The sequence below is a fragment of the Eulemur rufifrons genome, chromosome 20 (genome assembly GCF_041146395.1).
Source record: "Eulemur rufifrons isolate Redbay chromosome 20, OSU_ERuf_1, whole genome shotgun sequence".
Taxonomy (NCBI): domain Eukaryota; kingdom Metazoa; phylum Chordata; class Mammalia; order Primates; family Lemuridae; genus Eulemur; species Eulemur rufifrons.
Genome location: NC_091002.1, coordinates 39,667,569 through 39,692,359, shown reverse-complemented (window position 1 = coordinate 39,692,359; position 24,791 = coordinate 39,667,569). Strand labels below are relative to the sequence as shown.

General features: G+C 48.9%; 1 protein-coding gene across 1 annotated transcript in view; it reads left to right on the top strand.

Moving 5' to 3' along the window:
• SLC13A3 (solute carrier family 13 member 3) overlaps positions 1–23,396 on the top strand; it is a 64,813-nt gene extending 41,417 nt beyond the window's left edge. The window contains exons 5-13 of the mRNA XM_069496615.1: positions 349–534; positions 2,438–2,563; positions 5,408–5,503; positions 6,498–6,602; positions 8,593–8,690; positions 12,406–12,518; positions 17,536–17,697; positions 20,104–20,241; positions 21,622–23,396. Of these exons, the coding sequence (XP_069352716.1) occupies positions 349–534; positions 2,438–2,563; positions 5,408–5,503; positions 6,498–6,602; positions 8,593–8,690; positions 12,406–12,518; positions 17,536–17,697; positions 20,104–20,241; positions 21,622–21,798 (1,201 nt within the window). The 3' untranslated portion in view covers positions 21,799–23,396. The remainder of the gene's footprint in view (positions 1–348; positions 535–2,437; positions 2,564–5,407; positions 5,504–6,497; positions 6,603–8,592; positions 8,691–12,405; positions 12,519–17,535; positions 17,698–20,103; positions 20,242–21,621) is intronic.
• The last annotated feature ends 1,395 nt before the right edge of the window (positions 23,397–24,791 follow it).

Below are 24,791 nucleotides of genomic sequence, written 5' to 3'. Positions count from 1 at the left end.
GGTAATAAACGCCATCTAATCATCACAGCTGCGTTAGTGCTCCCTGCAGAAAAAGGATCATCTTTGTTATCAATCCCCTTTTGAGGAACATTTAGATTGTTTTTAATTTAAATTATATTTAATGCCATGGCGAACTCGCTTGTACCTACGCTTGAGGCATTTATCTATTTCTTTAGGGCAAATTCTTTGAGTAGACTATCTGAGCTGAAGGGAGGCACATTTTTGAAGGTTTTTGATGCCTGTGCCAAATTGCCTTCCGGAAAAATCGCTTAGCTCTCCCAAATCCTGGGCAGTGCGCGGCGGCTTCTCCGTGTGTTCTGAATGGCTTCTCTTTGGGTTTGTTTAAAGCAAAGGCCACCCTGAGGAGGTGGAGGCGCCGCTGGACCTGCTGGCTGACTCCAAGAAAGAGGAGGAATATCGCAGGAACATCTGGAAGGGCTTCCTCATCTCCATCCCCTACTCCGCCAGCATTGGGGGCACGGCCACCCTCACGGGCACGGCCCCCAACCTCATCCTGCTCGGCCAGCTCAAGAGGTAAAAGCAAGTGTCCCCCCCCCACCCCCGCACTCAGGCTTCTGCTCCTTGTCCCCCTCCTCCATTCACTCAACATCCGGGGAATGTGTCTTGAGGCCTTCCACTGGCCAGGTTCTGGGGACACAGCGATGCACAAACCCCAGAATGCCTGCCCTTGGGGAGCTTCCATTCTGGCAAGGGGGACAGGCAGTATGTGAAAAAGCAAATGCGTGGATTACATATCAGTGTGATACGTTAGGAAATTTTAGAAAGCGGGTAAGAGGGTGGAAGTGATGAGAGTGGGGTGCTGTTTTATGTGGGTGGTTTGGGTACGTCCGTCCTCCCTAACAAAGTGCTGTGTGTGGACCTGGAAGGGAGGGAGGGAGCTATGGGAGACAGAAGAAATGGTCGTCCTAAGCAGTCCCTTGGGCCTTGTTCCCCAAATACATTGTGTTGGTTTATTCTGATTACGCTTGGAAAACGCACAAAAAAATTGAAAGTTTAAAATACATTTAATCTGTTGTTAATATTTTAGCTGACTTATTTCTAGGCTTTTCTATGTCCATACATTAAATATATGTATTTAACATTATTGTAATCATACTGTTCGTAAAGTTTTATAGTCTGATTTTATCATTGAAATTTTTTAGAAAATATAATTTTTAATGACTATATCTTATGCTATTTGGGGTAAGTGTCATATTTTATTTAATCATGGACATTTAGATCATTTTCATTTTATAATTATTATTCTGTTGTTATGAATTATGTGACCACATATCTTCTGATATTTTCATATTTTTAAAATAATATTTTTATTTTGTCTCATTACAAATGTGTACTTATTTATGGGGGAAAATACAGATAAAGAAAAAGAAAAGAATAAAAATCTCCCAGAATCCCACTATATAGAGTTTATTAATATTTTCATTTGTTTGCTTATTTATTATGCAATAATAATAAATGACATTATTTACTACTGCATAATAAATGCAATGCATATAAAACAATGATATTTTGGTTTATATATTGAGAAATGTCTGTGAATAAGTTGTGTTCATATACTTTTATACACGTCATTGTGTAGCTTCCTTTTATCCTTTTATATATAGCACATTCATTCCTGACTACATTTCTGTTTTTTTTTTTAAGATATATTTTTAGTAGTGGAATTTCTGGGTATAAGGGCAATGTGCACTTTTAAGACTCTGATTGCATTTTACAAAATTCCTCTCCAGAAAAGATTATTCCAATGAACAGGCATCAGGAGTCTGCCTATTTTCCCACATCGTCACCAGCATTGAGTGTTATTGCCCTCAATCCTTTCAGGCTTGATGAGGTCTTAACAAAACTGTTTGGACACTGTTTAGCAGAAAAAGAACTCATGGACATCACCAGTGTTTGGGACCAACATTTAGGGTCTAGGGGGATATATGATACATGAGTAGAGCAGAGGTTGCAGCTTTCAGATGTGCTTTGTTTGGCTCCCACATTCATACATACATTATAATAAATTGCCAACATTTGGATATCACATCATTTAAAGCAAAAACCCAGATCTGGGCTTACCGGGCTTTCACTGTCGGGGAGCAAATAGCTGCTGACCCCCTTAATGGGGTGTGCCTGCTTCCATTCCCCAAGGTCCAGCCCAGCCCCCTTCACTCTCGCGGTCTGACTGCAGGCTCTGTGGTCCCCCTAGGTCAGAATCCAGCAGACCCCAAGGAAGAGGAAAAGAGTGCTTTCTGCTAGCAGGGATGGAAAATGCATGTGCTAGGTTGATTAATAAAAGGGTAAAGGAAGGTTCCCATGACCCCAGGGGACCCTCTCATTCCCCTCTTGACCCCCTGCTGCGGGTACACCCCTGCACCCCGTGGCTCCCCACATCAGCGGCTGCCCTCCTGTTCTCATCTCCCTCTGTCTCTAGTTTCTTCCCCCAGTGCGACGTGGTGAATTTCGGCTCCTGGTTCATTTTCGCCTTCCCTCTGATGCTGCTGTTCCTGCTGGCAGGCTGGCTGTGGATCTCCTTCCTGTATGGGGGGATGAGCTTGAGGTACCTGGAGTTTTCTGCTCGGGAGGGGGAGTGGGGAAGCAGAAACACTTGAGCTTTGCAGCCAGACTGAACTATGTCGGATCCCGGCTTCCCGGCTCACCAGGGAGCGGCCTTCCTAGTCTCAGTCTCCACCTGCGAACGCTGTGGATGCTTATTGTCACTTCATGTCATATCCTCGTGTATTGACCTCCAGGGACATGAGGATCGGGAGTGTGTATGGCCTGCCCGCCACCCCAGGCTCTCAGTTAATGTCCCCTGTCATCAATAATTATTAATAGTATTGTCTTTAAATAAGATAAACACTCATGACCAGAAGAGAGGGGAAAGCACTGTTTCCCATTTTGTGGGGCCCCGGTAGAGAAGATAATTTGGGGTGACATGAGAACAAGGTATTAAATAACATCAAAACGTATTGTGGGAAGAATGTTTCAACTCTCATCAACTCAATCAGCTTATGTTGAGGAGACAGTTTCACTTGAGTGCTGGAGAAACTTCACCAGCTCTCTAACATTTCTGAATCAGCCTTTTAAACAAAGAAAGAGCAAGTTTCAGGCCCAGAGACGTAAGCCAGTAATGGTGTCTAGCCAAAATATAATAGTGGTGCTTTGCTTTCATTTATTTATTTACTTATTTATTTTGATTGGGGTTTTTTTTTGTTTGTTTGTTTTGAGATGAGATCTTGCTGTGTTGTCCAGGCTGTTCTTGAATTCCTGGGCTCGAGTGATCCTCCCACCTCAGCTTTCCCAGTAGTTGGGACCACAGGTGTATGCACCAGGCCCTGCTGATGTATTTATTTTTATGGTTACTTTCTATGTATGACAAGTGATTCTTATTTTCTATTTATGGGACTGATGTAAAGTTCTCTATTTAAATACATTTTTAAAATTAAAATGAGGAGACTTTTTGGAGGAAAATATGAAGCAAATATGAGATCCAGGTGCAGTTATAGCAACACTTGTGAAGGTAGGTTATGAATGCCTGGAGGTTGAGAAATATCAAAAGAGGAGCAGCTCAGAGCTGGGGATGGGGTGGCAGGCATGTTCTAAAGTTGTTCTCTGGCCCAGTCCCCTCCCCTCATCTCTAGACCTTAATTTTCTCATCTGTAGAATGGGACCAGTAGAAGCAGCTCTGAAGCAAAGAAGTGTGAAAATGCTTTGAGAATAGAAAGGTTCTGATGCGATGGTCCTTGACTCAAATGCCTCCCAGGACTCCTGATAGCAGAAACTCAGGGTCCAAAGCCCAGCTTGACCCAGAGAAGCAAGCCCAGACTTTGGGTTCAGATGGACCGGAGTTCGAATCATGGTTCTATGTGACCTTGAGCAATTCTGGAACCTCCCTGAGCTTTTAATTTCTTCACTTGCAGATTGAGGATAAAAATTAGCTAGTTACAGCAGAAGTAAAGCCTAAAGGAGAAAGAGTGTGTAAACTGGAACTGGGCCTGAAACAGAGGCCGTTTGTCTTCTGCATGTTTTCGTAGCACCTGTAGTACTTGGCCTCCGAGGAAACCCAGGGAGAGAGGTGCATTGAGTGGGTAACAGTGAAGTTCCAGGCCAGTCCCATGACTCATCTTCACTCAGCAAATATCTGCTGGCACCTACTATGTGCCTGACACTGTTGTGGATCTTGAGGAGGCAGCAGTGGCCAAGGCAGAGGTCACCCCTGCCCTTGGGGCGCTTGCCCTCTAGATGGGGGAGACACACAATGATGACAAGTGGTGATAAATGCCATGAAGGACAAGAAGAGTGCAACACGAGATGTACACAGGTCGACTCACCCAAGCTGGGAGGTCAGGAGGGCTTTCCGGGGGAACTGACTGTTGAACTGGGTATCAATAATGGGCAGACTTGACTCAGTCAAGGGAGGGAAGGAGTTGGGAATAGAGATCAATCTAGGGAGACAGAATAGCAAGTGCAAAGGCCCTGAGGTAGCAAGGAATGTTCTGGAACTGAGAGAAGGTTAAGTGACTGAGTTCAGGGGAGATTTGTGGGAGACGAGGCCAGGGAAGGAGACAGGAGTTTTCAACAGGGGATTATTTTGCCCTCCCCTTTAGGGCTCATTTGGCAACACTTGCAGATATTTCAGTTGGCCCAACTGAGGAAGTATGACTGGCACCTGGTGGGTAGAGCCCAGAGATGTTGCTTAACATCCTACAATGCACGGGACAACAAAGAATTATCTGGCCCCAAATGTCAACAGTGCTGGGGTTGAGAAACCCTAGACTTGATTATCGAAGGCCTTGTGGGAGTTTGATCTTCACACAAAAGAGCCACTGTGGGGTTTATTTGTTTTTTCAAAATTCACTTGTTTATTTAATTTGGATAGGCAACAACCACATATAGTTCTCAGAAATCAAAACACTACAAAGAGATATGCAGCGAGAACTCGTCCTCCCAGCCATGCCCCCATTGGCGCATTCCCCCAGTAGAGCCCAGACAGAGAGATGTACTCCAGCGATCTCTGTGGCCAACACGTTCACTGGCCCGTCTTTTCCACAGCAGTCTGAGATACCAACTTTATCATAGAACAGATTTCCATTTGTGATTGAGTCTCGCGCCCGACATTTTCCCATTGATTTGTCTGTTTACTCATGTGCCTGTTTGACCCACTAAAGGAATTTAAACCCAGGAATCACATAATCAGATTCACATTCTTCAAAGATCAACCAGGCTACAGGTGGGGAGAGCAGTTTTAGAAAAGGAAGAACAGAGGCAGGAAGACCGGTCATCAGACAGTTGGTGATCAGAACAGAGATGATGTGGCGTGGCCAGGTGATAGGGGTGGTGGCAGGTGAGAAGTTAGTCCTATCTGCAGTGGCCACTCCTAATCACCCACTTTCTGTTTCAGGGGCTGGGGGAAGAAGAAATCCAAGATAAGAGCTGACGCAGAAGACAGGGCTCGAACTGTGATTCGAGAAGAATTCCAGAACCTGGGGCCCACCAAGTGCGTGAGGGTCCTTGGGCAGGGAGTAAGCCAGGCGTTAGGCTTTCAGGAGAGCTCCCTCCTGGCCTGGACTTGGGCCCATGGGGGCTGAGTCCCAGGGGAATTTCAGAACTGATGGCCTGGAAGCCCAGAGGTAGAGGAAGGGAAGTGGCTTCCACAGTCAGCCTCTTGCCCTGGTGGTGGATCCCTGAGGACGGAAAAGCCCCTTGGGGTTTACTTGGGGATGGATGTGCCACCTTGCCACCTAACGCACCCTTTCCCTGCTGGTACACAGGGTATCTGACACTGTCTCAAGTGGTTTCTAAGACCTTGTTTAATTCATGTTTCCCCTGTGGTGATAATAACTAGGCTTCAGCAGGCCCGTGTTCAAGGACTGGCTCTGCCACTAAATTCCTGTGTGGCCTTGGGCAAGGCGCTAACCCTCTCTGGGCTCTGCTCCCCAGTCTATGAAATGGGTACATTGGGCAGCTATTTCCTCCAACATTTGAAGATTCTCTTTCCAACTGTGTCCTCCCATCTCTCCATGACTGTACCCTCCCTGTGTGTCTGTCGTCTTCCTCCCTCATGTGTTTGTCTGTCCTCTCTCTGTCTGTCCCCTCTCTCTTTGCCTACCTCCATTTCTGTCTGTTTCCCTTTCTCTCAGCTTTTCTGACACTGTCTCTGTTTCTCACTTTCTTTCTCTCTCTTTGATTGTCCATAGGACCCTGGCAAACTCCCAGTGATAATGATATAAACAGTTTGGGGACAGGGATGGCTTGATGCCCAGGAAGGATCCTGAGGGAGTGTGGAAGCCCCAGGACATGAATTACTTAAGCCATGGGACACTCCTCTCCTCACTCAGGGGACCTCCCGGAGAGTGGATTCTTTCTTTCAGCTTTCTCAGAGGTGGGGCCTGGGCCCAGTCATGCCCTGTGGGCACCTGCCTGAGCCCGCCCCTTGCTGCCATCTGCCTGAAACCCAGGGTCACCATTGTGCCTGCATATCTGTGCCACAGGTTTGCTGAACAGGCTGTTTTAGTCCTTTTCTGCATGTTCGCCGTCCTCCTCTTCTCCCGGGACCCGAAGTTCATCCCTGGCTGGGCCAGCCTCTTCACTCCCGGGTGAGATTCTGGGGACCCCCAGGATGGAGTCCAACAGGGAGGATTCTGGGAGGGACCACCTTGACCTGGAGAGGCAGTGTGGCTGGGGAGACACAGGTCCAGGTTATGATAGTAATTGTGTTAATATTAATACCATTATATTATTATATTATAATCAATAATAATTAATCAATAATTATAATAATCAGTAATCAATATAATTAATAATGGGTCCCTATTTCACTTTCAAAAGAGTTTAGGTTTGGAAAACATTTGGTTTCTCATGTGTTGGGAGCTTTGGCTTGGGAATCAAACAAAACTGGGTTTGAAGTCTAGCTCTGCCACTACGAGCTGTGTGATTCTGAGTAAATCATTCATTCATTCATTTAATCAACATTTATTGAGAGCCCAGTATGTACTAAGCACCATGCTGGATGCTGGGGACACAGAAAAAAGCAAGTAGTTAGACAACAAAATAACTGCAAATTGTAGGAAGTGCTATGAAGGAAGGCATGAGCGGGCTATATTATGAAATAATGGGATGGGAGCATTGATTTGGGATAGTTCTGGGAAGAACCGAAGGTAGCGATCAAAGCAGTGGAGACACACTGGGAGTGTCTTCTACTGAAACCTGAGCTGGGAACAAACTTAGCAGTTGGAAGAATGGGAAGAAGCCCCGTGTGTGTGTGTGTGTGTGTGTGTGTGTGTGTGTGTGTCGCAGGCCTGGTGAGAAGGGAGGGAAATGGGTGAGACGCGGCTGGAAGGCCGGTGAGGGCCAGATCACAGGGTGTCTTGTCAGGCATCTTAGGTATTTTGATCTTTTTTCTCGTATTTCTATGTCAATACATAAAGATCGACATTATCTTTTTATCTTTTCTTTTAAGCAGATGCAGGGTGTTTCATAATGTGGTTGGGACACTATTTAAACATGTCCCTAGCAAAAACCTTCCTTTTTTTTTTTTTTTTCTTTGCTCTTATTGATCATGAACATCCCTGTACATAATCTGTGCACAAGAGTCCAATTATTTCCTGAGGATAAATTCCCAGAAGTAGAATAACTGGATCAAGGAGTATTCACATGTAAAATTTTCAAATATGTTTCAAAAATGTGCCCTCCAGAAGGTTAAACTCCTTTATTCTCCCACTACCAATCTATGTTCCCAACACCCTCACCAGGTTGTATCCTCCTTTTCAAGTTTTGACTGTTGGCAGATGAATGGTATTCCATTGGGGTTTCGATTTGTAAATCTTTGATTATAGTGATATTGAACATCTCTCCCAAATTCCTGGCTATTTGAACACTCTTCTTTCCAAACGTGTTAGCTGAGAGAGCTTTTGTTAGCGGTGGACTCTGGGATTCCTTGAACTTGGAGCCAGAACAATCTGGGTTCAAGGCCCATCTCCACAGACCACAGACTGGCCTTGAACAAGTTGTTTCTGCTCTCTGACCCCCCGATTCCCCCTCTGAAATGGAAGGTGCCTGCCCGAAGGGCTTAATGTCCACACGGCTCCCCCAGAGGACACACTGTGGATGCTTCAAAGGTGATGGTTAGGTTGTAAGGTGGAGTCTATCTGGGCTGAACCAGTGTGAGTGGGCCGCATTATCACGTGGTGAGCCGCCCACCCCAGGAGGGGTACAAGCATAAGCTGAACAAATGCACACGGGGCGCTTATGGGGGTCCAGGTTAGGGTGATTTATGGGGGTTCCATGGACCGGAATACTGTGTGGCTCTCAGATTCTTCCTCTTTGGCCAAGTCCTTCTTCCTAAAGTCCTGGAATCGGGAAGATAAGGGTTTTTTTGGGCTCCAGCAGCATCTCAATGCCCAAGGAGTTGTGCATAAAGGGCTTCTGCGTCGTGCTGGGTGCAGTGGGACAGAATCTGGCGGCACGGCCTCCAACAATGCCCCCTCACAGCAGGCCTAATTCCCACAAATCCTCATTTGCAAAGCTGCCAAACCGTGCCTGCCGAGATGCCTGGGGTCACATGCTTTGGGGACTTCTCATTTGCAGGTTTCTTTCTGATGCTGTCACCGGCGTGGCTATTATCATCATTTTGTTCTTCTTCCCGTCCCAAAAGCCCTCTCCGAAGTGGTGGTTTGACTTCAAAGGTAAGGTGGCCAAGGCTGGGGTCTCGGTGGGCTCAGGGAGATCTGTGGCGTGGCCCGCGGTGGTCAGTGGCCTGGAGCAGCCCCATGGCAGTGACCACGTGACCCTGCCTGTTCCCCCTTCGCTGTTGGAGCAGTGACCTTGTCTGGAAACTTAGGGCCACCCAAGGTGACAGTCCAGGACAGGGGTTAGCAACTGCAGTCTTCGGGCCAAATCCAGCTGCTGTTTTTGTACAGCCCATTAGCTAAGCATGGTTTTCCCATATTTAAATGGTCGAAAAACAATCGAAAGAAAAATATTTCATGAGTACTGAAAGTTACGTGAAATTCAAATTTCAGTGTCCCATAAATAACGTTTTGCATTTCCTCAAGAAATTTGTGGAAATTTATTTTCTTTAGTTATATAAGTGCCTACACAATAGCCTCAACTTTGCCTCTTGGCCCACAAAACCAAAAATATTTACTCTCTGACTCTTAGAAGAAAAATGTTGGTGACCCATTGGCCCAAAGCAGGAGTCACCTGGGTCGCCTGCGGAGCCAGGCATGGGAAACCCACGCTGGGTTTCAACTGAGTAGGAAGTAGTGGGGCTGAGGCAAAACTGCCTGGAGTTCAAATTCAGTTTTTAAAAAATCACGGAGTCCCCGTCACCAAACATCTCTCGGCTGGCCTTCAGACGCCAACTGGTAGACTGCTGGGTTTCCAGCAGATGTGTACCAGACGGTGACGCCGACACTGCCGCCAGGACAGAGGCCACGACTGGCCGGTTCTCCCTCTCCCTGGGGCGGTGGGATGAGCTCTGGACCAGCAGTCAGGGGTAGTCGAACTATCTTCTATTGTTGAAGAAAACAATAGAGTGTTAGGCAAGAGAGCCCCGGCCATGGAAGAGTCTGGGGTTTGAGTTTGGGGAGTATGGTGGGAGGCTCTGTAGCGAGACAGGAGTTTCCCAGGCCTCCATAAACAGATCTGGTGGCACAGGTGGACCTGGGGAAGGCTGGACCTGAGCCCAGGGAGGCTCAGCTGTGGGCTGGCGGGCTCCACGGTTGAGCGGGACTCAGCTTTTCTCCCCATCTCTGCCCCGCTTCCCCCTGTCTGTCCTGGCCACCCCCTCTGCTTGCCACTTCTCGACCTCCTCAGAGTTCCCGCCAAGTCTCAGTTTTTGCATCTTTATGGCTTCTGCTTCATTCCAGTCTCGCTTTCTTATAGCGTCCGTTCCCTTACCGTGTCTTCTCCTCAGGTTCCGGAGAGCGAGAAACCCTCTCCACTCCCTGGGGTGACATTGCTGCGGGGCCAGCTGAGAAAATATGCACGATATTGCTATTAGGTGCAAAAATGCCGTTAAATTGCTCTTTGGCTTTGGGGTGACATGCACAGTTAGGATTGCTCGAGGTGACACTTTCTAGGATTCAGCACGCAGGACTCATGTGGGGCCTTAGAAAGGGGTCACCCTTTCCATGGAGAGAAAGTGCCAGGGACCGTGCTCATGGTTGACAAGCAGGGGGCGATGCTGGTGATGACGATGGCTCCGTCTCCTCTCTGCCCTCTGTGTCCTCACAGCTGCACGACTCACTCCATCGCTTCATTCAGGGCTCTGTCCAAGTGCCACCTCCCAGAGAAGCCTTCCCTGACTACACCTTCTAGAAAAGCGCCCTTTGTCACTCTCTATTCTGTCACCATATTTTATTTTTCTTCATAGACGTGCAATTTCCTGACATTCTATATTAATTTGTTTATCACCTGCCTTCCCTACTGCAATGTAAGTTCCCCGGGGAGAGGAATTTTCTCTGTTTTGGCCCCTTCTGTATCCCCATTGCCCAGAAGAGTGTTTGACACATGGTAGGAACTCAACAGATATTTGTTAAATAAATAACCAAGGTCTTGCTCTGGGCAGGCCCTAGGTGGAGCCCTTTGCACACGGGGCTTCATTTCATCTTGCCAGTAAGTCCATGTGGGAAGAGCTGTGACCCCATTTTGCAGATGAGGAAATTGAGTCTCAGACAGGTAGAGCCACTGGCCCAAGTCACACGGCAGAGCTAGGATTCAAGTCTAGTGCAAAGCCTGTGATTTGAGCTACTGCCCTAGACGGCCGGCTGGCTCAAGTTGAGCCGGAAGTGGGAAACCCACACGGTCAGAGGCTGGGCCTATAAGACATAGCGGCAGGGGCACAGTGCTGGGAAAACAATGAAAACAGTAATAGCCGACATTACCTGCGGCTTAGGACGCGACAGCAGGCGGCCTCCATAAGCACTCGCCATTCCATCTGCCTTGCATGACACCCATGTTCGGGGCCATCTCCCTTCCCCCGTCCCACCCTTACCTGCTATGTGGGGCAAGTCACTTTACTTTTTCAGACCTCTTGTTCCCCTTTAGTGAAATAATATTTTATGCCCTGCAGGCTGAGAACGGGGCCACCTGCCATCGCCAGTCGCCCCTTCCAGCTCTGAGCTTACTTGTGTGTTGCATTCGGCCCAAGAATCCCCTGGCAGCATATGACACCTACCCTGCGTATACGCACCTGTGGGCTGTATACACCTGTGGGCTGCTTGCTAGCTGCTGGGGAGATTTCATTAAGTAGCTTTTATCATCTTTATTTCCTGATTATAAAATCTTTTGGGTAAACCACTGTGTAAAATTTGGAAAAAGCAGAAAAGGAGAAGCGAAATATCAATGACTGCTTAACCAGGAAGTGTCCTGGGAGGTGGGGAACCGCCATGAAGGAGCCAGACCTGTCCTCCCTGCCTCCCTGGCCACGGCCCGCAGAGAAAAACCCCATTTCAGGAGTGTTTGCTCCACACCGAGCATGGGGCTAAGTGTGTCATAGCCATCGTCTGGCAAACTGTCAGGAGCCAGACACTGTTCCAGACGCTGGGGCTGCAACTGTCGCCTAAACCGAAATGCCCCCTCCGCCTGCAGGCCCACCACTGCCTCAGTCAGTGTTCACGGGACCCTCCAGGTCCTCGTCCTGTGCCATGTGTCGGCGGAGGAAGTGGGGCTCAGAGGGGCAAGGTCACTTTTCAAGGGCACTCAAGGCCCTGTCTCCAGGCCGGTGCTTCCAGCCCGGGGAGAGCACACGACCCCTGTGGGCCACGTCTGGCCCAGCGCCTGCTTTTGCAAATAGAGTTTTATTTACACGGCGCCCACGTGTCTGTGCGCAGTCTCTGGCTGCCTTCATGCCACAGTGACGGAGCAGTTACCAGAGACGCCACGTGTGGCTGCAAATCCTAAAACACCCACTCTAACCCTTCACAGAAAACGTTTGCCGATCCACTCCCCGTTCTAACCACTGCAGACACCGCCACTTTTGAGGAAATGAAAAACCATCCCGTAATTTCATGGGCCCAAGATACGCTTAGTTTCTATTTTTCTGAATTTCCTTCCTCTTTTGTTCCTCTCTGTACACATTCAAATACAAAGAAAGCCTTTTTATAAATGAGAATAAAAATAGCACCTGCGCCGAAAGGCTGTTGGGAGATTTAAATGATGTCCTGCATGTGGAGTTCTAGAAAATTCTCAAGCTGCAGGAGTCATGACTTTCATTCTGAATGGAGCAGACACCCCGTCTTGATGCTTGTGAGGTTTCACTCTAAAGCTCCGCATCAGATGCTGGAGCCGGACGTCCTGGGGACCCCTGAGGGTCCCCACAAGGTGGGGCTGCAGGGCTGGTGGCCCCTTCCTCGGGCAGGGTGGCCCTGAGTGTGCGGAATCCCTCTCTCCACCCAGCTCCCAACACGGAGACAAAACCGCTGCTGACGTGGAGGAAGGCCCAGGAGACGGTGCCCTGGAACATCATCCTGCTCCTGGGAGGCGGCTTCGCCATGGCCAAAGCCTGTGAGGTAAGGCCCGGGCAGGAGCCGCGGGTGGGCTGCAGCCCGGGAGGTGGGGGCAGGTCTGCAACGACACGGGCCCGGAGACACAGCCAGCTTCCTCGCTCGCCAAACTGGGATAATCACATGGGCCCACGCTCAGTGCCTGGTGCTGCAGAGAAAGAGAGGAAAAAGAGATGATCTGGACCTCAGGGAGCTCATGATGGGCATAGTATTAATACTAACAGTGATAATAACATGACTTAAGGACGCTGAGTACAGAGAAGTAACAGTATTTTGTGCTCGCCCCAAGCCAGACACCGTTAAACATCCTTAAACCTCCCAGCATAGCTGTGAGGTAGATGCCATTCTTACCCACACTCTCAAGACACAGAGAGGTAAAGCAACTTGCCTAACATCACACAGCTGTGGGAACAGGATTAGAATCCAGATAGTTTGGCTCTAGAATCTATGGTTGTTGTGGCTGGATGTTGAAAAGGGAAACTCAGAATCAAGGATGACACGGAGGTTCACGGCCTGAGCAGCTCTGTGGAAATGGTGCCATTTTCCGTGGTGATCTGCACCCAGCCTGGCCCTGAGGCAGGGGGCTGGATGAGATGACCCTGCAGCCTAGGGGCTTCCCTGAGCTCGGGGGGTGCGGGGAGAAGCACAGGCTCTCGGTGGGGGCTGGGCTGCAGGAGTGCGGAGCATGCTGGGAGGCCAGTCTGGCTCTCAGCCCAGCCCTGGGCAGCTGGCCGGGGTTTCTGTTCAACAGGGGCTTTGTGTAGAAGCTGCCCCTTTCCCCCAACCTCTGCTGGTACCATCTCCTCCCCAGGCAGCCACAGCCTGGCCCGGGAGGCACCAGAATGCTTATGGCACATCCTGGTTCCTGGCCCCTGCCCCATACCTTTGCCAAGCCACAGCCAGGCCGCATGAGGTTTTGAGGTCCTTGGATGCGGTCCAGGATGAGCCTGGGTGTGTGGGCGCCCCAGTGCGGGTTCTGAGGGCTGGAAGTATATTCTCATGCAATTCACTGCATTTAGTGACCTCACTGCAGTCTTCTCCTGCTGCAAACCATGTAGTCGTGACTCCCCTTGTGCTTACACTCAAGTCCAGAGGCTTCCCTGGGCACACAGCTGCATGTGGCCTGGCCCCTGCCTGCCTCCCCAATACTGGCACCTCCTTCTGTCCCCTCCTGGACTCCCCTCCTGGCCCCTTGCTCTTTCTCAGCCACGTTGGACTCACCAGCACCTTTCCCTTGTCGAATGTTCTTCCTGCGATCCCTGAGTCCTCACTCTTCAGGTCTCAGCTCCTCGGAGACGGAGACGCCCTCCTGGGCCCCCACACAGCTTGCAGCCCTGCCCCAGTCCCTGCCTCCTGTGACTCTGCCCGGCTCCTTGATCCCACATCTAGCCCCCACATGATCCTGGGGGCTGTTTGTTCATTGGTTGTCTCTCTTGCTAGAATGGAAGCTCCCGGAGGGCAGGGATGGGACCAGATCTGTTTTATCCAGTCTGCTCTGGGCATCTAGAAGAATCCTGGTACATACGAGTGCTCAACAAATATTTGTTGATATGACCTATAAGATGGGCTGTTCTGAGGACTGACAACGTAGTGTATGGACAGTACCTAGCAGACGGCTGACACATACCAGTGCTCGAACAAGTAGCTGCCCCCATCTTCACACTATTATTGTTGTTATTATTTTACTATCTTATGGATAAAACATTGATCTTATCTCTGTTGCCTTCACATATATATACATACACACATATTGTATGTGTGTATATATATACATGCACACATATATATAGATATCTTTAATCACCACAATAAACATATCTACAAATATAGTGAGGTTATAGAAGCTCGATACTAAGTCAGAGCGGAGCAAACCCTATAGGCAAAGAGAAACACGTACTCTCCCCCATCCCTCACTGTGTCCCAGAAACCTGAGTCATGTGTATTTTTGTTACCATTTTATTGGATAGTCGGCCTAGTGAAATCGGGACGTAACCCCATCATTAGTTAAGGAGCATCTATATTACCTACTTCATGAGGTTTTTATGAAGATTAAATATGTTAATATTAGGAAAGTACTTAGAAGAGTGCCGGGCACAGGGTAAGCACTATACTGTGATTGTTAAATATAATAGGTAACAATAAATCACATTCAGTGCTTACTGTGTACAGGGGCTGTTTTTATGTGTACTCATTTAATCCTTACTGTGGTCTCTTAAACAAATCAAGGAACAGAGATATTAATTAATTTGCCCAAGGTAACATAGCTTGTAAATGGTGCAGTGGTTTGGCTGTTCACACGTGCATAAAGCCTTCTGTTTTTTCCTTCCTCCAATCTGATTCACTGCTTTCTCTACCTAAGAATTATTACACAAAGTTGTATACACACAGCCGAGCCTACTGTGTTTTAAGAGTCTTTTAAGAAAATTTTAAGGGCGTTTTTGGCCACAGGGGATTTTGACTTGAAGTGTTGAACATATACCATAACATCCTCTTTATGAGATGTGACCCTGTTATATATCGAAGGGACCAAGAAGAGAGAGCCTGGTTGAAGTAGGAAGGAGGAGGCAGAGGGGGGCATCATCCTGCTTACCGAGTCTCCCCAGCCACATCCTGCAAAGTGGCCTCAGGTACTTCTGGCCATCTTTGGGGACCCTAAGGAACACAGTTAGACAACCACTGCATTGGGCGATTTCTGAGTTTCACCACTTCTGGCACCTCATGTCTTGATGGTACTCATTACAGTTGGCATGCACTGGGCACTTACCAAGTGGCCACCACTTCTCTACGTGTTTTATAGGTTGGCTCCTGTTCTCTCAACAGTGACCCCCTGGTATAGGCACTATTAGTATCCCTGGTTTACAGATAAGGAAATTGAGGCACAGAGAGGTTAAGTTACGTGCCCAGGATGGCACAGCTAGAAAGGAGGAAGCTGGGAAACAAACTCAGTCTGACTGCAGAGCCCTTTCTCCTGACCCTCTGGCCATACTGCCACTGACCTTGGCTGTTGCTGGCCCATGGAGTCCCTGGGAACACGGTGGGGCTGTGTGTTTCCAAGGAAACGGAGCTTCCGATTCCTATAGGAATGAGAAAGAGCAGGTGAAGTCCCTTGAGAGTCCCCAGCAGAACCCCAGGCAGCTGGGGGTGTTCCCGTCTCACGAAGCTGCCAGACCTCCCTCCAGTGTGGGAGCCGAGCCAAGGCCGAGTGGTCGCTGGGACGCTGGCCGGAAGCCCGTCACTCAGAGGCCCAGCTACAGGGAAGCCCTTGGCTTCTCACTCACCCAGGTCATTAATATTCTCTCCCTCCAGCCTCTCTCTGTTTAACTGCACGCACGAGGGTAGGTCTCTTTGCTAGGGCTGTGGCCTACGGGAACAACCAGTGGTCCCATTTTTCCCTTGCAGCACCCCCTGGGCCAGGGGAAGGGCTGGGGCCCCCACTCTGCGTCATACCCTATTTGCCAGGCGTCAAACAGAGCAGTTGTATGAGAAACACTCTAATCATACAAGGACCCTTCCAGGGGAAAAAAATATTTTTAAGCACTTATAATTTGTGCATTGAAGGTAAATTTTAAGTCAAATTGTAGGGGCAAATATATTATTTTATTTATGTAAAAGTTGTACACAGTATTCTAGAATCGTTCATGAAATTTTAGGTCCTGAACAAGCAGTGACTTTTCTATTAAACATAAAAGAAAATGTATAGAGTTTCTTTGGTATAGGGTTGAAAAAGGGCTGTGGTAGAAATGCCTTTGATTCCAAATGTTAGGGGACTAATCCAACTCTGCCCTTGATCAACTCCTAACGCCTCAGCTTTGCTGTCTGTGTTTAGTAGACAACCTATAGGACCGTGCCATTGTAGCTTCATTGTGCCATTGCTCCATGGCACCACCAGGGGATAGCATCGAGCATAATTCGGCGTCCTCTGCTTTGCCCTTTGTGGTCACAATGAAGGTGTGTTGGCTCAGGGTTATTTAAGGATAATGTATTTGATGGTGGAAGGGCAGAGTCGGGGTGGAGCGTATACATATTATAGACTTGTGGATAGGGTAACTTCTATAAAAGTCAGCAGAGAGAGCACCCCAATAATTCTGCAGCGTGGGCGAGAGAGTGAAGTCCAGGGGAACCTCCTTACCCTTCTCTGTCCTGGAGGACAGTGGCCAGCTCTGGGCATTGTTCTTAATTAAGAGTTGAAGGGACAGACTGGAGTGTCCAGAGGAAGGTGCTGAGCGGTAGGGAGCCGTGCGGAAGTGGGTTAGCTAACGGAGGTGGATGTCTATCTCTGTCTGTGGCTACTTTTGGGGACCTTGGGCAAGTTACAAAACTTTCCCAGGTCAGGTTCCTCCACAGTGAAACAGGGACAAATAATACCTACCTTACGGGATGGCTGGGAAGGGTCAACAAGATAGTGCATGCAGGCGCCTGGCGCCCTGGGAAGCCTCAGTAGTGGTGACTCTTATATCAACAAATAATAATATAATGTTAATATCTGCATTATCTTCATTGTGTTAATCTTCCTTACTACTGACCCTAAATATCTTTAGTATTGATAATTACATTGTGTTGCATTTGATAAATATCTGATACATATTTTATATTTATGATATATAGTAAATCTTACATATATTTTTGATACACATTAATAGAGCATTGTATAATTATAACAATAATGAATATTTTATACAAGTAATCATTGATATTTTGGTAATTAATGACCATTGTTGGAAGGATGAGAAAAGTTACCATGGAAGCTCCGATTTCCCCTTCCCGCGCAAGTTGGAACTTAGGGGTGTTAGAGCCAAACGGATTATTGGGGACCCAGGGGTTTGGGCCCCTGGCCTGTGGGGTGTGGAGTGGAGAGCAGTTCAAGAGGTAGAGGGGCTGGTGGCCCTAATGTGCGACCCTGGACACGTCGCTTCTCACTCTCACCTCAGTCTCCCCGTCTGTGAAGGGGTACAGCCGTTGCCATGGTCCGTCCCAGCCTCTCTCCGAGGGGGCGGCTGGGGTGTGACGGGCCGTCCCTCCGCAGGAGTCGGGGCTGTCTGTGTGGATCGGCGGGCAGCTGCACCCCATAGAGAACGTGCCCCCCGCGCTGGCCGTGCTGCTCATCACTGTCGTCATCGCCTTCTTCACCGAGTTTGCCAGCAACACCGCCACCATCATCATCTTCCTGCCGGTGCTGGCGGAGCTGGTGAGGGTCCTATGGGGGGAGGGGGGTGTTCCTCTCCCAAAACAGGTTCCGAATCTCTCCCCTGCTACCGGGAGCTTCCCTGGGGGCTACTGTTGCCGTTGCTCTCTTCCAAAATGCACAAAAGTGTCAGAACCACAGTACAATGTTTTTTCAGTACTAGTTTTTTTTTTCTTCAAGACATGCATAAACAGAGTAAATATTTTCAAAGTGCCCCCAGTTCTCTCTTTTGAGAAAATTAACCCATGGTGATATGGGGAGTTTTCTAGAACACATAAATCACCAAATTTGGATTAAGAAGCAGAAAATCTAAGTAGACAAATAACTATAGGAAAAATTCTAACAGTAGGCAAAGCCGTAGCCTCCCTCTACAGCAGGGGTTTCAGCATATTGGTGTTTGGGGCTGGATCATTCTTTGTTGCAGGGGCTGTCCTGTGCCCTGGAGAATGTTTAGCGGCACCCCTGGCCTCTACTCACCTAAATCGTGACCAATCCAAAATGTCTCCAGGCATTGCCAAGTGTCCCCTGGGGGCACAAATCGCCCTCTTTCCCCACCTGGTTGAGAACCACTGGGATAAAAATCACCAGCCCCAGCTGGTTTGCCAGGTGAGAGCTAACAAACCTTCAAGGCACAGATGGTTCCCAACTCACCCAAATTGTTCATGAGCACAGAAAAATAGACAAAGCCATTCAATCCATGTGTAAGGTTAGCAAAACCCTGACACCCAAACCAGAGGAGGAGAGCAAAGGAGGAGAAAGCTATAGTTCGGATCTCATCTATAAACAGAGATGCAAACAGCAAGATGAATCCAGGATTGTATGAAAAGAACGACGTATCATAATCAGGTAGAGTTTATAGTAGGAATTTTAAAAAGGAAACCATCAATATGGTTTTATATTTAAGCAGATTAAAGAAGACCAAACCATATGATTATCTTCATATAATCCCAAACTGATCAAATTAAATCAATGCTGCAAGTAGATGCTTTGTATGCAAATGGCACACTTATCCGCACCACCTTGTGTTTAGTTTCTGTTTGCTTATTTTTTGCATCAATTTGTAATGGAGGTCACACCATGTTAGCACACAGATATACATTATATTATTTTTCAACGACTGGAGAATATTCCATGGATAAATGGACAGTTGTCAGTATATTTAAGCAATCACCTACGAGTGGACATATAGGTGTTTCCAGACTTTGCTATTATCGACAATGCTGCCTTGACCTTGCCTGTTCTGTGCATCTTTGATGACATCTAGAGAAATTCCTATAACTGAGATTGCTGGATCAAAGAGCATGTGCATTTAAAATTTTGCTAGATATGAGCAAATTGCCCTCCAAAGCGGCTCACCATTTTACACTCTGACCAGCGGTGTGGGGTGGGAGTCCCCATACTCTTGCTAGGTGGGATCGGATTTAATCAGACCCTTTCCTGGGATCTGAGGGACCTGGAAATTGCGAGAAATGGGGGTACTATGTGTGGTACGGGGGAGGGAAGGAAGCAGAAGACCTAGCAGAGTTTATGAGGGGCAGCTTTTGCTGGAAAAGACATTTGAAAAGGTCACATTCTTATAAATTGTGCTTATCATCAAAACCAAAACATTTTACACACAGGGGGTGATTTTAGATCTTTTTGAGTAAAAGTATATGCTTTGGGTTGCAAAAATTACCTATAGGGACCAAAACATCCTATCTTAAGTAAATTGCCAGAGACTTAGAGGGGAAAGAGGTGACAAACCGGTGGCCCACTGACTGAGGCCAGCTTATAGACACTTTTGATCCATTGTCTTAGAAATTTGGAGAAGCTTGCCAACAGACGCCATCCTGAGCTCACTTTAGCTCTGAAATACAGTGAGACCCCCAAGCAAAGGCAACCAGAGGCCAGTTGTTGGGATTGTTTGGCTGAGGGAGGGACCAGGCAGGGGGGGTGGTGATTTCAGAGCCCTGGTCCTCAAAGCGTCACCCCGGGGAGCTTGTTAGAAATGCAAATTCTTGCGTGCAGACAGACCTGCCCAATCAGTCACTCTGGGTTTTAACAAGCCCTCCAGGTGGTCCTGATGCACGTTCACGTTTGAGAAAGAGTGTTCTGGATAGATAGCCCCAGGCCATCGCTGATGAAACGGCACTTGGAATGTCGCTAACCCTGGGAATGTTCTCTCCCTCTCTGTGTCTGGTTCCCTCCTTGCCTGCCTCTGCCTGTGCGTCTGTCTTTCTGACTGCATTTCCATTTCTCTCTCCGACTCTTTCTTCTCTCCATTGTTCTACCGCTCTGCCCATCCCTCTGTGTCTTTGTCTTTCTGCCCCTACGTCTTTGTGTCATTCTCTTTCCAACTGTCTCCATCTCTTGTTCTGGTCTCTCTGTACCTGTCTCTATCCTGCTGTCTCCCGCCCCTCCCCGGCCCAGGCCATCCGCCTGAGGGTGCACCCCCTGTATCTGATGATCCCCGGCACGGTGGGCTGCTCCTACGCCTTCATGCTCCCAGTCTCGACGCCCCCCAACTCGATCGCCTTTGCCTCGGGACACTTGCTGGCCAAAGACATGGTGAGTCTGGGCACCTTCTAGCAGAAGCCAGAGAGGTGGGTGGGCCCTGGGTGGTGGGCGAGGGCTCCTGGGCCCCCACCCCATTCTGCCGTCTCTGAGTAGCTCCTTCTGCGTGGGACCAGGAATGGAGTGTACTTTTTAGCAGACACTCTGGGGTGATTCTCACACTTAGACGATTTCGGGGAAACACTGCTTTAAGTGGCTACTTCCCACAGTTTGCTTCAGGAACAAAGGACCTCCCCCTCTCTCCGAGCACAGCTCTCTTCCTGCTTGTTTGGCCACCTGCTCTGTGCCTTTAGGAGAGAAGAGAATCTTTAGGAGAGAGAGCAGCAGTCGCGCCCTCGGACTCAAGGGTGGGCCTCAGTGCCTAGGAGTGAGACAGAAGCTGAGGGCTGCGGCAGTGGAGGGGGACCCACGAGCTTTCAGCAGGGCCCAGCCGTTGGCAAGGTGTTCCCTGTCCCTGAAGCTCCCTCCGCTCTCCTGCCTCCTGCAGCCCCTTCCTTCTCCGCTGGCCGCCTGGGGCGTTTGTGCAGCGGGCATGTGGCTGCAAACAGTCCTTCCCGAGCTGGTGCAGCCGAGAAGGACGGTCTGCTAACCCGCTCACGGCGCAGGCTCCAGGCACGGGATCCCAGCAGCACGAATGGAGAGAGAGCAAGAGTGGGAGAGAGGCGGGAGGAGATACACAGAGCAAACTGGGAAGAGAGCAGGCAAAGGGAGACCGCGACGTTCATTCGTTCATTCACTTGTTCGTTAATTCATCGCCCAAGTATTTGCTGGGTGCATTCTATGTTCCAGCCACTGGGGGCGCAGCAGTGTGGGTGAGACAGATCTGCCGCCGAGGAGGGGGCTTTCTGTTGATGGAGACAGAAGCAAAATTCTACTTAATAGAGAAGTACAGTCTTGACCTATAGACCTATAGAGAGAGTGTATGTGCGCATGTGCACACATGTGTGGGGGTGTATGCATGTGCATGTGTGTACAGGTGTATGTTTAGGGTTGGGGTGCTTAATAATCAGACAAGATTATTCTTAAATTGCAAGACCTTGGGCAAGCTAACTTCTCTGAGCCTCATTTTCCTCTTCTGTAAAATAGGGATTAATAATAACAACCTTTGTAAGGTTGCTTTCAGGGTTAAGTGACATAACCTTCTGATGACGGCATTGCACGCAGTGCCTGGAACCTAGAAAGCACTCAGTGAATGGGCACACTTGCAGCTCTTTGAGTGACAGCCTAGGGTAGTGTAGAGGTCAAAGGGTCTTGGGCATTGACCAACCTGGTTTTGTGTCCTGGCTCTGTCACATCCCAGCTGTGGGATCTTGGGTGAATGCCTTTGTGTCTGAGCCTGGGTGTCCCCATTCATATGATGTGGTTCCATTGCAGGTGCGGACAGGCCTCCTGATGAACCTGATGGGCGTCCTGCTGCTCAGTTTGGCCATGAATACCTGGGCACAGAGCATCTTCCAGCTGGGCACCTTCCCGGATTGGGCTGTTGTCCACCCAGCCAATGTCACAGCACTGCCACCCACCTTGGCCAACAACACACTTCAGACCTTATGAATTCCCCTGGGGACCCCCTTTAGGTTGGGCCCTCCCAGAGGGCTGTCACCACTACCTGCTGCTAGGACCCTACAGGACAAATAATTCTTTTCTGTAATCCAGTATGCAGCAAGCAAGGAGGGTAACCTCCAGTGGTCCACTCAGGTCCACAGGCTCATTATCTAGGACACTTTCTCTTTCTCATGCACTTCAATGCCCAGATAGCTTCCAGACCTGCTGCCTGAGAAACAAGCTCCTTTATCTGTGAGCTGTGATATGGTTAGGATACAAGAGAGCCCAGTTTCAGCAACAGTCAGCAAATCTGGAATGGCGTTTATCTTGTACAGTTGGGACAGGAGGTCATCTGTCCCCATGGGCACAGCTTATATTATCTCCCACTGACTACTTTAGGTTACACTGTAGAAAGACCTTCTTGTGTTAAGGATCACTTTCCTGGGAGAGGCTTTTAGGGCTGCAATGTTTCAGTCCAGTTGTTCCAGCTGTTCACAACCAGTGTGTGTTCTGCTTGGCTGGTTTCCATCCTGCAGCAGTTGTTTGAATCGTACAATACTTCTGCTAATACACAGAAGCCAGAGACTTTTTTTTCCAGTCCCTGGAGACAGGGGGAGGGACAGGTGACGGGAATTTCCAAGGACATAGAGACTGTGAAAAGCCTTCTTGCTGTTTCTCTGGGCTCCCAAGCACCCCAGGGAAGTTCTAGAAACCACAGCTGACATCTCTACCCAAGAGGTTTAGGATTCTCCTGTTTAATCTGATTCGGTTCAGCCATAATTCTGGGGTCAGGCCAGGCCTGGGCTCCACCTTCTCATAGGTGACCCATGGCCCCTCCAGCCGGGCCCCTCAGGGACCTCTGTGGCTGCAGGGTAGCAGCTGCTTCTTGTCCCGGCAGCTGGTCTTTATCTTCCTACCCCCACTCCAAGTGGCAGGCATGTTTAATTAGCAAAGGCCACATTTTTCAGGGGTGAGAGAAAAGTCAAAAGATAAATTGGGGCCTTGTAAAAGGCCAGGGTAAAATGTCTCAGGCAGGCAAAATATTGTCCCCTTGTACAGATGGGGAAAAGTGAGGTATTCCCATGAGCCTGGGGCCAGAGAGGGATGTCCTAGAGGATTTCCTCCCTCCTTGTTTCAAGCAGAACCATCTTGGCGTCCCCAGCGAATAGCACGTTATTCGGCAGGGCAGGCACTCAGGAAGTGTCTGCTGAATGGAAAGGCGCAGGTCAGCCCAGCATCCACAAAGGCACCAGCCGAGGGACCCTGAACCCTCACACTCCCCCTTCCTGTGCCTTGGACGGCTGACATTCCCCCAGGAGCAGTGCGGCTGCGGCCAGGAAGGCAGCACCCGGGACGAACTCGTCCTTGACACAGCAACACTGAATCATGGGTGCTTCCCAGAGCGCAGGCGGAGAGGCCCCGAGTTGGAGGTTGAGCTCCACCTCCTTTCCAAGTGAGCGCGTCAGTATTTAATCAGTTACAGCCCGCTGGGGCTGGTGAGTGGTGCCCTTATGTGGGACACGAAGATTCATTCATAGAGAAACCCACAGGATTCGTTAAGCAGATGAATCATGATTCCAAATACTTCTGATCAAAAATGCTGTAAAATAAAGAATGTTAATCAACATTAGACCTGGAGATTATTTGCCTTTCTGAACATAAACAGAGCTTCACAGCCCCAAATTCCTGGCCTGGAGATTCCACAGCGCTGCCCTCTCCGACTTCACTTCCGACTACTCTCCCCTCTCCTCTCCAGCCACATACGCAACCCTCCTGCCTCAGGGCCTTTGCATGTGCGGCTCCCTCTGCTTAACACTCTGCTCCCAAATATGTGCCTGGCTCCCTCCCTCACTTTACACAAGTCCCTGCTCAGATGTCACCTCCCAGAGAGGCTTCCCTGTCCATCCTGTCTAGGATATCACCCTCGTTGCTCCCCACCCCCATACCCTGCCATATTTTTCTTTTTAGTACTTAGGACACTGTATTTTTTATTTCTTGTTTATTATCTTTCTCTTCCTCTAGAATATAAACTTATGAAAACATAAATGTTATTTTGTTTATTGCTATAACTCTGGCACCTAGAACAGTTTCTGGCACTTTGCAAGTGTTCAGTAAATGCAAGAGTCTACACCAGAATTTATGAGAAGCCATGTACCCTCTAATCTGGGGTCTCTTTGGTTCATTTCTTTGTTCATTCATTCTTCCATTTATTCATTCAACAAACAATCTATTTAGAACCTGTTATGGACCCGCGTGGAACTTACATCCTAGCAGAGGAGACAGGCAGCAGGAAATAAAATGACTCTGGGTCCTGACGGAGATCATGAAGAAAATGAAACTGACCAGTGTGATAAACTGGCTCGGGGGCTACTTCAGCCAGGGTGGTCAGGGAGGGCTTCTCCGAGGAGGTGGCGTTGGACTAAGACCTAAGGAAGTCAGTCAGATGCTCATGGCAACGTGGGAGGAAGAGAGACGCTATGGGGATGTGGGGAGAACGTTCTAGGAAAGGGGTTGCAGGTGCAGAGGTTGGAGGCACAGAGGAGCAAAGATGGTCTCATTTAGCTGGATGCTCTGAACCGGAACTTTGCCGAGTTTTGGAAGTCTGATTCTGCCTCTTCTGGCTGGTCACAAGCTCTCTCTCTGGAGCTCTCCTTAGAAAGTGTCACACTCCTGCCCCCACTGCCTGTTACTCAGTCCTTGACGCCTGAAGGGCTTTGCCGTGCTCAGGAAGGGCAGATCTGTGGGCAGAAGGCCGGGTGCCGCAACGGGTGCACCCGTGGGAGCGAGGGAGATGCCACGGGCTGGTGCAGAGTCATTGCAGATATAGGAGGGGCTCATGGCCAGGAGACAACAGGAGCACCCGCAAGGCAGAAAGGACAAATACACACAAAGCAAAACACCTGTTTTTCTTATCTATGGCTGCGTAACAAACCACCCCAAAACTTAGAGCCTGGAAACTCAGCGATTTCTTGGCTCACGTTTCTGCTTTTGGACAGAGCTCT